This window comes from Symphodus melops, assembly GCF_947650265.1.
Source record: "Symphodus melops genome assembly, chromosome: 16".
NCBI lineage: Eukaryota > Metazoa > Chordata > Actinopteri > Labriformes > Labridae > Symphodus > Symphodus melops.
Window position 1 is genome coordinate 7103123 of NC_136706.1, and position 12931 is coordinate 7116053.

Sequence of the window (12931 nt, forward strand, 5' to 3'; positions counted from 1 at the left end):
CCTGGGGTTAACAGTCAGCGTGTGATCCAGCTCTCTGCAGATACATTGGATTGATCTCAGATCAGATGCAGTCTGGTATTGAACAGGATCAGATGGAGGCCAAGCCTCTGCAGAGAAAGAACAAGAGACGAGGGAGTCGCTTCTGCTTTCCTGAGCCGCACAGACATCCTGCATTATTGATCAGCCAGGTGGGGAACTCCAAGCCACAACGGAGGACATGAAGGTGCCTCAAATAAAACACAACACACATCAATTCTTGTTTTTTTAGCCAGTGCCAAAGGTGATGTTTGTTCTCCTGAGATCAGAGCAGTGCAAAGAAAATAACAGCTCTAATACCTCTGAGCGGGAGAATTTCCCATTTGCCTCCATTCTCATTACTCGAGCCCACTGGGGCCCTGAATGCATCAAACCTGTCAGTCACCTGCTCCTGCCTTCGAGCGACGGTGTACACTGCGGAGGCGGGCTGTGTACGCTTGGGGGACAACAGACAAGGAAACAGCAAAAGACAGAAAAGTCTTGAAAGTGTCAGACAGAGTTTTACAAACACCAACTTTTAAAGCCAATAAGGGAATGTAAGGAGTGAATAATTATTCTTCAATAAAAGGGCAGGGCTTGTTAAAATTCTAACCAGAGATATGTTTGTCTTTGCGCTTTAACACTAATCTTGAATCTAACTAAGCTCAGCTGTTTTAATGCCATAAAGGCTTTTAGACTCCAGTCTGTTCTTCCAGCATTCATGAACATCACTTTAAGTATTCACAGTCCTGCTAGCCGTCATCAGTGAAGTGGATAAAAAAAAGTCTTTTTTCAAAATTTCTACAAATGCATTTTTTGTGTGAAAGATAACATACATAAAGGTTATATTATAAGTTAACAAAGGAAAGACAACACACTTCAATTCTTCAACTACTCCTCTTTATTTGTTCTCTTCCACGTGTTATTGCTTATTTAGCTCCCCGACTCACAAGATGTTGAGAAAAGCCTCTTTTTCGGTGGGTTGTAAAGTGTTATACCTGCAGGCATTTCACACCCGCACCTGCACCTCTAACCCCCCCCTCCTTCGACACACCTCTGCTGCTTTTCCTCTCACGGCCATCTACAGTCAATTCTACCTGTCATAAGTTACACTGTTACGCTTAATATATATTTATATAAAAAAACATGTCTCAGTACAATCTTATCACATGCATGTCAAAAAATCTAAACATGTAAACCTGTACATGTTTAAGCATCTGAAAGCTACACAGTATGTCCATACTTCATCTCTTTTTAACCTTACCAAAAAAACAAACAAAACCAGAGTAGATATTTGTGGGTTCTACCACAATGTCTTTCTCTTAGGTCCTCTGTGATCCCCCCACTTATCTTCCCCATTGATTTAATAACAGACTTCCCACTCAGACAGCTCAAAAGGGCCATTAGCTCTTTGTGTCATTTTTTCAATGGCTTTCTTTTTCCCTATTTGTCAAAAATTTAAATATTTGTAATTCATTGAGGAAGCCATCAACAGACTCAATGCTAAAGAATACAAAAAAATCCATTCTGTCATCCACTCATTTTCCAGCGCTGAAAAACCCAAAGCAGAAGCAGCAAAAAAAATTGAAAAAACGTGCTAAAACCCTCTCGACCTTGATAACAGAAATATACTACACAAATGGATGTGTACACGCCACAAGCTATCTATCATCCCTTTATCCTTTAGCTGACTTTCTTGTTCTTTTCAACCATCACCCACAGAGGTGCTCCACAGACTACGAGGCTCTTCTCAACATCACTAACATCTGCATTATTATGGTGCATCTCCTGGTCTTTGCACCACAGAGAAGGATTATACGAAATCACATTTTTACGTAGGCTACTAGCAAAAATAAAACGTGTTCCCTCATCGCCTTTCAATTCTACGCTAAATGATGTGACCTTAACAGTGCAAGAATTGCTACATGTATTCTGCTCGACATTCTAGTCACTAAAAAGTAAAATCTGATCATTAAATTCATTACAAAAATACTAAATTTTTCCATTGGCTAATCATTTACATGGTGGATTAATTTCAGTAGCTGGTATATGCTACTGTTTGTAGTGTATCACAAGTGGACGGAATAATTAAAGTTCCCAGTGCAAACATAGGCGGGTCTGACAGGGAGTGTTGCATTAAAAATTGGAGGGACAGTTGGTCTCCTTCTAACTCCTCTGTGGGATTATAGCGTCTTCTTGGTTGTTGTCCAGCAGCTCATCCTCTGAAAAACTGATGTGAAGGCAGGTGTCATTCATGGGGGAGGAGGAGGAGGAGGAGGGTGAGTGACTGCAGGTGTTTACATTTGAGAATTGGGTTGGTGGGTCAGAGGAGGGGAAAGCTGCTTCACACCTGTCCTCCAGTGGACTGTCGCAACCACTAGACGCTGTCAAAAATGTCCCACGCTCGCCGAATGGGTCGTCGTCATCTCTCAGCTGCGACAGCAGCGACTTGGTCTCGGAGCGAACGCCCGAGTCCTCGCTGGCTGAGCAGGAGCTGCTCTCTCCATTGCTGAGGGAGTGGAAGTCGGAAGAGGACAAGGAGCTGGGGGTGATGTCAGGGAAGGACAGGCTGCTGCTGCGGCTGGGTGCGGCGTCGTTGGCGCTGACATCTCCCGGTGTCGATGCAGTCGAGACCTCTAAGCCCGGAGACAACGTCCTGCTGGCACGTTTACGGTTCAAGGAGGGCGGAGGTGGGTCGAGTTTGGGAATCATCTGTTTACACCTGCCAAGGAGAGAACACACTGTTAAGAGAAGTCTTCCAAAGTCTTCAGTTAAATTGAATTTGAATTTTCTCATTTAAATTCAACATTTATGTTGTGCCTCAAGCTTGTTTTCTTCTCCATCAGTCACATTATACCCCATTAGCTCAGCATACTGTGACTTTAGCTGTTACTACACAAGGTAGTATCTCTCTTTTCTCTCTGGCTCCCTGTTGTTTTAGCTCTCTAGGGACTTATCTACATCCCACAGCTCCCCTGTTGTGAAAATAGAAGGACAGGGAAAGAAAGAGAACCAAAAGATAAAAAAAAGAGTGGGTAGAAAGGAAGCGAGGAGCTGCAGACTCCCCCCCCCCTTCCAACACCAGAAATAGCTCCATCGCAGCCTCCTTGATTGTACCATAGAAAGGCCTCAACAAGCACCAGTGCGCACAACAACAGCACACACCATCGTAGCCATCCTCCTGGAAAATTAGCCCTGACACATAGCTGCTAACAAGCCTCACTTCCTCCCTGACTCCTCCCAACTGTATTGTACTGGTGGCTGGCTAACTTCGTTCCCCCATGCGATCCGATCTGTGGTTGAGTCCTGGTCTCTGTAATGAACTTACGTGACTTGTTGATGTATTTACTGTCTCTGTTCGTGTAGGATGGCTGATACAGTAATGACAGCTTTGTGGTAATGGTGCAGGGAATCTGTCTCCTGAGATGATTATCCACTGTTTTCCCTGATAACTAATGGCCTAAGCAGCACTGTAGGGTTAAAGCCAAGTTGAACTCTGACACCAAGGGGGAACCATGGTAACAGCAATGTCTCTATGAATGGCAAATAGGGTTTCCTAGTGGGTGAACCACTATAGAGTGGACGAAAATCAATCTAAATGTTTAGCTCTGAAATGTCGTCTTTAGATTCACGGTTCTCACTGGAAGACGCCGACTGTCTTGACGGACTCTGAAGATCCACTTTTCTTAAGTGACCACATGCAGCCAATGGTAATCATTTTTCGTAAAATATTTTGAAAAACCAATTGGATGGAGTGACATGAATTCTGGTTTGGTTCCCAGAGGAATAATGTCCATTTAGAGATTCTGCATAAAAATAAAGGAACTTATCGGCGAAGGGGTTTTGTCCACTAACGTTCCAGTGTGTGTTGGATAAATGTAGGAAAAGCGTTGTTCTATCACCAATACTATCATTCATCTTCACTGACTTTGCTGTAAATCTAGGTATAATGATTTTGATCATGTCTCTGCTTCCCAACTATGCAAACAAAACATTTGTTTTCAGGAAACAAGTTTTCGTTAAATTTCAAGAAATGACATAAATGTGACAATGAGTGATAAAGTAGTCCACATATAGTGCTGCTAACAGTTGGATACTTGCGTTCTCTTCTTTCCATAGTGTAAAAGAGTTTGCTTCAGCTACCGTTGCTTCATCTTCTTCTGTGGTATTACATGCTCTGTTGAGCTGCGGAGCTGAATTTGGGGCTGGATCAAGGAGCAGGCTGCCTCGTTACCATAACTTTGAGTCAGCACTCCAGTTTTCTGTCACACTAACACTCCTCTCCACCTCGCTGACTGATCTCCTTCTGCACTGCCATATTCTTTCAGTTCTTCCACCGCGTGACTTTCTTTTTTTTTTTTTTACACCCTCTTTGTCTCTCCATTCATCTTGCTTCATTCATCTTCAATATATACCACGACACTCAAATCTCCCAGAGCTCATTAATCCACGATGCTGTACAACAGTAGTCACACTAAAGGGAATCATTAGGAGCTCGTTGAAGTCAGACTGCTCTTACGACAGCTCGTGTGTGCTTCATTTTCCTGCTAATGAGGCATTACTAAATGCTTTCTTCTGTTATGATTTAAAAACAGACACTAGCTTCAGTTTATTAAATACATTTGCACATACAAGGGATTTGATGGAACCATATACAACTGATAAATATATTTACAAAGGGTTCAACAGAAGAGCGGTACAGTGGAGCAAGAAAATGACATTGAGGGGAAAATGACATTAATAAGAATAATAATTTATTAGGAAGCTATAAATGAAGTGTAAACGTCCACAAAGCTCATATCGTCTTTTTACATGATTCTATCCTATTAATGTCTTCTATAATATCTGGTTTCATTTTCAATACATTTTTGTCTTATTGAATGTGAACACTGTTTTTGTTAATTGCACAGGAAACAGAATTGTCGATTTCCTTATACTGCTCTCCTCGAGGCGACACTTCGGTGACACCTCTTTTCTACGATTCTTGGATGAACACAAACTCTATTTGGGAGAATGTTCTATGTGTAGACTCAGTGAGGTAAAACATACACACAGTTAAGTATAAGACAAACTGTGAAATGACTGAGTGAGTGTGAACCGGGTACATCATGGGGTACTCCTGCCTCTGCTCTGACAACTTCACTGTTCAGGTTCCACTAAAATAACCACATCTTGATAGGCACAAGTTTTCTATTTTAAGTGGGACAAAACAAGTGCGCACCACAAGCAAAGTGTGGTACAAACATAGACTGAGCTACCATGCATAAGAAGTGAGTGACTTGCTGATTGCCTCGATGCTAATGTGGTTATGAGTTTTGCAGAATCATCCGCATGGAAATGGAGGTTATTATGCGGTCGTTAGCACTGTTGAGACCCACACACAAGCCCGACAAACACCCACACCGACTGTTCATCCACCACATGCCCCGGCCCCATGCTTGTGCCACAAAACACAGGTTCCACATGCTGGTAGTCATGAGTTATACTCACATAGAGGGAGGAGAAGGGGCAGAGAGGAGGAGGAGAAGAAGAGGAGGAAGAGGAGAAGGAGAAGAGGCAGGCTGGTGCAGCATACGAGGAGGAGAGGGACGAAGAGTTGGGATGGGATGCGACTATGGATGATTTTTCTGTGTGTGTGTGTGTGTGTGTGTGTGTGTGTGTGGGGGGGGGGGGGGGGGGGGGGGGGGGGGGTTAGTTTGATTGCTTGAGCAGACTGACAGGGACATGAGGGAAGGTTAGAGGAGGAAGAGGAAGAGCAGGAGAGGGTCCTCGCACCTGCACCAAAGAGAGCCAAAGGTTAGAGGATCAGGGAGCTACGTGAGGGACTAGTAAAGTTTTTTTTTCGTCATTTTGAAAGTCTAAGCCTTTAAAAGTCGAAGGATAATTGTATCACACTAGTCAGGATGACGACATCAACATTTTGTCCCACCCCTACAAGCCACAACCTGAAGTGTCAAGCCTTTGCATACCTTGTAGACGTATCCAAAAGTTCAAAATAGCACAAAGCTAAAACATTTTTTTTCATTTAGTTTCAGTCAGTGTGAGCAGTTTTTTTTTCTTTACACATTTTACTACATGGCAATGAAAACTACAACTCCCATGAGCCTTCAGTAAGCCAGAATTAAATCCAAGTAGTAGCTTAGATAAATGTTTCGACTTCACATTCGTGAGCTCAAACCATGATAGAGTACCCGGTGTTGTTGTGACATTGTTTTTCCCCCAACAGTGAGTTTTTCATCTGGTATTTTATTGATAGAGGCCAATAAAACTGAAGTGTATTTGGTGATGTTTTCGTTGAAAAATCACCTTGGGAGTCATAGTAAAGTGAGCTAATATTCGTTCTACGCGGAAAGATTTGCCCTTCTGCGCCGTTTGTAAAAGAACCAGAAGGGAAACCAATTCAACTGGAAGGGGTTTAAGGTCTATCAAAGCCATCTACTTCCTCCGACTGCAAGTCATCAGACATCTACTGAGGAAATTAACACGTGTTTTTTTTCTCTCTCCACATAATACATCTACTCACCAATCCACCCGAGCAACACTGACGGGACTGAAAAAGCTCTGAGCTTCTGCTAAATTAACAACCTATAATCATAATGGTTCTTACATCAACATTGTTCACTGTGATAAATTATCAAGCATTACCACTTCATGAACTGTTTCACTGAAATGTACCGTATGCACATGTAAAATGTATTTAGCTCGAATTTCAGGGATGGAAAAAACAGAGCCAAAGGGAAAGTACTCTAAGGTTTAGAGATACTATTCACTGTGGAGACTTTCTTTCAGTGGGTTAATTTTAAGCTGCCTGAGAATCAATAGAGAGACTAAAGCAGTGTTTTTAGAAGTTAAACTATCCCCCACAGTGTCTGCAATATGAAGTGTATGAATCATAAACAGCATGCTACATTCCTATTCAATAATATGAACAGAAAAAAATATTTAAGAAGTGACCAGTAGGAGCGTTGCAGATCGACACGGAGACACGAATAAAAGAAGTCAGTCAAATATTTCTGTCACCCTATTCAGCCAAGTCTCTGAAAAGAACAGCTTCTGGTTAAATCCTCAATACTTCAACCTTTATCAGGCGGACAAACACAATAAAGCAACTGAAAAGGAAAAAGTTGAATGTTGAAACTGGGAAATCGCACACTGAGCTTTTTAGAGAGGAATGATAAATTAAGCCACAACAACACCCATCAAAGTGTGCGAGAAGTCTACGTGGGTTGTTTAAGCATGTAGGTGGTTTAATGTGGGGAGTCTGCACGACAGTGACAAACTCAAAAAACAAGCAAATATGAAGTAAATACATGAACTAATCTCGTCAAAAAGCTCTTAAAAAAACCCCAACATGTAAAAACCAGCTTCACCATAACGTCTGGAATCAATCATCCATTATGCTCCAATCACATCTCTGCTATTAAATTAGTGGCTAATGAGGCTGCCAGTTGAGCTCTGACACACAGATGAGGATGTTAATGATGAGGAGGGAAACAAAAAGAAGGATAGAGGGGAAGGAAAGATTACCTGATAGGTTAGAAAATGTGATTATGCAACATTCAGTTCAGAAAGCGAGCGACTGTGTGAGAAAGAAAGAGAGAGAGAGAGAGAAAGAGAGAGCAGTCCATGTTTCGCCAAAGGAAAACATGAGTCACCGGTGAATAATATGGAGTTTGATGTTTATGGCCACCATATTTGTTGAGATCTGCTCTGTGTGGGCATGCTGCAGTTTATAGCAGGGTTCCTCTTAATAAATCTAAATCTTTTACTGCCAACAAGTGGTTCCAGATTTGTGTCTTTTGAAAGATATTTATAAACTATTGAATTTAATCCCCTCTGGTTCTTAAAACTTATATTACCCCTGATATTGGGAAAATAACACTACTACCACCACGTTTTATTATCTTAAGTTGTTTTCATATTCACATGTCACATTTCATATGCCATCCTGAAAATGTCGAGATTATTTCAGGAGAACCTCTCCGGATATTCTCCTGACCCAGTACTTCACATATGCTCCTCACAGCGGGAGAATATCCCTGTCAGATGGGAGGGGGGTTTCCTGAGGTAAGACGTGACGTAAAAAAAACAGTGCAGAAGGAGCAGACGGAGCAAAAGAGTCGGTTAAACAATGCCACATTGAGAATATTTGCCTTTAGATCAATGCTGCGTGTCGTTCAATGGAATCCTACTATCAACAATAGAGCGGAGAACAACATATAGAAAACGTAATACAGACGTACAGAGACTGAAGCTGTCGTGTACAGACAGTAAATACACTGACTCCAGTAACAGTAACGTCACCACTCCCCTCCATTTGGCTCAAAGTTAAAATTGTCCTGATAAAATCCTGCCGTGTTCTCACACCAGTTCACTCGGACCTGCTGTGGAACAAATACTGTATGAGGTGTCTGGCAGGAGAAACTCTGTGTGAAATCAGAGCGATAGATTCAGCCGTTTGCATTCACACATACAGAGTTTGTTGTAGTTTTTCAACGTGCAGTTTTGCTAGACTGTACTAAAGCGTGCCCACCCTCTTGTCTACAAAAAACTCCAAAAACATAAGAAAAACAAACAAAACAAAAAAAACCAAAGATGGCTAAAATTGCTCAAGGCTTTCAAGACGGTAGTCCACAAACCAGTGGGTGATGTCACTCTAGCTACGTCCACTTTTATACACAGTCTACATAAAATACCCACATCATTGATATTCTTCCCATCACCATCAGATGAACTTTATGTTAATACTTCATAGCAAAGGTTGAAAGAGATGTTATCGTTCACATGTGCCTTTTGATGAAAGCACTGTTTTGACATCTTACAGGCTCACAGAGCAGCTGTTGACTTGTTTTCTTGTGCGTCACAAAGAGGTTAATGACTCAAAGAGTGGTCAAAATATATCGACCACAAAGTAAGTCGACAAGAATATCCTGTTGTGATCCTACTTTCAATTCTTTTGTTATTACTAGGCGGTGTGAGTCACACTTTAAACCACATATTGTATCGGTATGGTACAATGCCAACATACCATATGCACTGCTGTAGTGCTCGAGTCGGTGAGCCAGCTTTACAGCACAAACGGTATGCATATGAGCCATGTGTGATTTAAAGGATAAAATAAGTACGGGTGAAAGATGATGATCATATTGTTCTGCATGAGGAGAAGTGGACCTGGGAGGAGGTCAGCTAAGGCTGGATGGAGAAAAGGAAGAGGAGGCGAGACAGTGGGAAAAGATGGCAGGGGAGTCTCTGTCTGCTCGTTTGCTGGACATAAAATGAGGCCAGTCGGGCTGTAAACATCGATTCGCAGGGGAAATCCAGAAAACAAAGGCAAATGGAAGCAATAAAAGGCTTTGCTATTGGGAACAGAGAACAACAAGTGCTTCTGCAGCAAAGGTAATGCAGAGGAGTTTCGAAACAAGACAATATAGCTGACGTTCCCACGCTTTATTGAGATTATTTCATGTAGTTTCATTTCATTTCACTGTCAGTACAAACACTGAAAGGTCAGCGTCGATTTAAAAATCATAAAATCAGTTATTACAGTAATACTCTGACTTTAATTATGTTTATGACATTTGTTTATAAAAGCAGCTTTAAAATGTGATGATAACTACGTACGTACGGAAAGATGATGTCATGGAGGAAAGCCTTTTTAAGCCTTTGAGAGCGCAAATGGAAAAATGTTGTGGCACAGAGAAGCTCGAGACGAAGAGGGGAAATGAAAGTTGTTGTTGTAATGACAATAAAGATTAAGAAAAGGGGCTTTAAAGCTCTTCATCCAAGAGACTTGCACATTATCTGGATGTTCAAATGGAAATGAACAGCAACAAGCAAGAAGGTAAAGTCCCTCTTTTGTGTTTCCATTTCTTCCCCTCATGCAAAAGCGGGGGGAAAAAAGGGAAACATATTTGGACATATGTAGCTGGGTAGAGTTTCAGGTTGTGGAGGGATAAGAGCTGTGATTGGCTGGCAGTCTGTGCTGCAGGAAACCACAGGATGTGATTCTGACTGTATCGTTTTAAGCGGCAGAAAAACACATAGTAAAGTAAAAAAGAAAGAAAAAAAGAAGCAGACGTACAAAATAAAGCCACTGCACCACAGAGTCCATTCTAACTTCTTATTTTCCCTCCTCATCTGTTTTGAAACAAACTCTGAAGCACTCTCCGCCGGGATTTTTGATCTTTCTTAGAAAGAAAACAGCAAAGACAAGAGCGACAAATGAAGTGAGAGGCTTTGACGGAGAGAGGAGGAGTTTGTTGTCCTGCGTGATCTCATGTAGTCAGTGTTTTTCACCCATTTGCTGTCGCTGGTCTTTGTGATGGAGATTAAAAGCTCATTAAAAAGCTCATTTAAAAGTCATTACATGCTTTGGCTTCATATACATGTATGCATGTATTGAAGGTATAAGCTGCTTGTGTATCTCTAAGCTGTATAACATTCAGACATTAAGGAGAAAGCAAAGTCTGGGAAAGCACTTCATGAGATAAACCCTGTGAGGAAGGGATAAATACAGCTTCAAACATTCTTGAAAAGCACTTGCTATAAATTATTCCAAAGAAAAATGACGACATTTACTCTCTTTACTCCCGCGACACGTGTTTTAGCAGCTTCTTAAAAAGAAGTTGTTTGATAAAACAGACTCTGAGACTAAGTTACAGCTGGTATTTCCGTCTTTAAAAAAAGAAAAAAAAAGAAAAAAAAATCATTCTTTTAGGCTTCTGTGATTCCCTCTCCATACTTCAAATCCTGATCCTTTCTTTGTTTGTCTAACCCCAAACCTCTTTTTCCCCCCTCTCTCTGTGTGTCACACTTTCATTAGCTGGAGGCTGTTTCTGCTGAGCTGAGCTCGTCTACGCTAATAACACTAAAAGCTACAGTCTGTGTGTGTCACTATGTGTGTGTGTAACGGAGTGGCCTTGTATCCTTAGACACAAATTGACTGGTACAACATTAGGAATAGACCATTACGGGGGTAGTTCAACATTTTGGAAAATATTTTCCTTCTGGTAGAAAGACATCTTTAGAAATCCTTGGGAACTTACCTTAGCGTCATCGTGTTTTTTTACATGTTCTTTGGTATCAAAGTAATACAGATAATGGTGTACGCCTGTGGATACACTGCTTACTGGAGCAGCTATGTGTGATTCAACATACTTTGAATAGTGCTAGTGGTCCCAGATATGGGCGAATTTCCACACATGCATACGCTGCACACTTCCTGAAGAGCAAAAAACACTCGAGTATCCTTTAAGCAGCTTCCAAACTCCTCACAGCTCTGATACATAATGGCATGGAAAATCACAATGGATTTGGCTCGGTGAGTTCCCCCACCCCTCCTAAGAATTTGGTTCTAGGGCTAAAACAGCCAAAGAACTAAAGCTAGAACTATTCCTTCAATATAAACCAACTTCTTCAGTATTAATAATCATTATTTCTAATCTTGTAATAAACACAAAGAGACGTCTTACTTGTCATCCATGTTGGCAGAGTTCCTCAGCGTGAAGGGGACAATCTCGTTGCACGAGCTCTCTTTGTTGTCTGCCGTCACATTAGCCCGGATGAAGGGGTCCAGGTCTCCGTTGACTGAGGCTTCCGGTTTGGTGCTGTTCTCCAGGTTAAGCAGGTTCAAGTAGGACTCGGCACTGTCTACTGTGGAGGGGGAGAGGGGTGAGGTTTGGAGAGGCCATGCAGGAGTGGAAGTGATGAGCTGGTCCAGAGTCTGGCTGTAGTGATTCTTCAGATTCAGAGACAGAGACTTTGCTGACGTAGCGACAGGGCTGCTGGATGACTGTTGATCACCTGAAAGAAGAAAAATACACAAAATTAAGAACCGATAAACTTGTTGGTCTTTTTTTTTTCTTCTTCCTAAGAGGTGCATACTGTCATTACAGAAAAGGGTATTTGGCACGATTCCAGTGGCTCCACTTAGCCTAGCCATGTCTGAGATTAGCAAGATTAGCATATCCTATCAGAGGAACTAACATGATTAATTCAAGCATGAACCATGATGTGTTATTTTCAGACACACGGGAAAACACATTCAGTAGGTCCACAGAATAAACACAAACTGACACACGCCTCTGCTCAGCAAATGTGTGTTTATTCATTGATTTTTGGCAGACTCTTTAACCACTACAATTAAATTCCCCTTCCAACAACAGAAAGTGTGTTTAATGTTTTTTTCCCCCCCAAAAAATAAAAAAATAAAACACCAGTTAAGTATATTAAGCGCTACAGTAATGAATTAGCATTTTACCGCAGGTTCATTGTCTTGAAGTCTATATAGTTTTTGAATTAGTTTTTGGTTAGATACCTGAAATAAGGTCTTTGGTAAACACATGCTTAAGAGATTCTAACGTTTTTTTTTCTTAGACATTTTCAAGGACATTATATCTGAAAGAGCCCCACTTGTGAATTTGAAAGTGTTTTCACTTTTTTACAAAAGGTTGTTGCTAACAACTGGCTATCTATGACTGCAGAGTTTGATGGTAAAAATAAACGTCATCACACGTAGCCTCATCTATTGGTGGAAGCTTAGTGGCGGTGACGTTGAAGTCAGTTGACCATGTTGTAGTTTTTTTATAGCTTTATAGTTTTTTTATAGCATAAGTCTTCAGAAATGATAAAAGTAGTGTTCATTTGTGTGCACCTGGAAGTGTCATTAACTTTTATTGCCACATAGATTATTTTCTGCAATCATCATAAAACCCCAGGAAAAAACCCCAAGAGGCTTTTTATCAATGGGCCCAGGCGATGCTAACTTCAGGGATGGCCTACAAAAATACGTCCTCCCTGCACCCCTTTATAAGAGGCTCTTGTTTTGGAAAACGTTATTATTACACATTGTGTTAGCGAGAGTTAGCGTGATGTTCAACACAATGTGGGGCCCTTAAGTTGATTATAAAGCTTTTGT

The 12931-nt window shown here is 41.3% G+C and overlaps 1 protein-coding gene across 1 annotated transcript in view; it reads right to left on the reverse strand.

The window, feature by feature from the left end:
- Nucleotides 1-893: 893 nt before the first annotated feature.
- LOC306836506 (carboxyl-terminal PDZ ligand of neuronal nitric oxide synthase protein) overlaps nucleotides 894-12931 on the reverse strand; it is a 47895-nt gene continuing 35857 nt past the window's right edge. The window contains exons 10-11 of the mRNA XM_079363625.1: nucleotides 11487-11817; nucleotides 894-2737 (exon numbers count right to left, since the gene is read on the reverse strand). Of these exons, the coding sequence (XP_079219751.1) occupies nucleotides 2182-2737; nucleotides 11487-11817 (887 nt within the window). The 3' untranslated portion in view covers nucleotides 894-2181. The remainder of the gene's footprint in view (nucleotides 2738-11486; nucleotides 11818-12931) is intronic.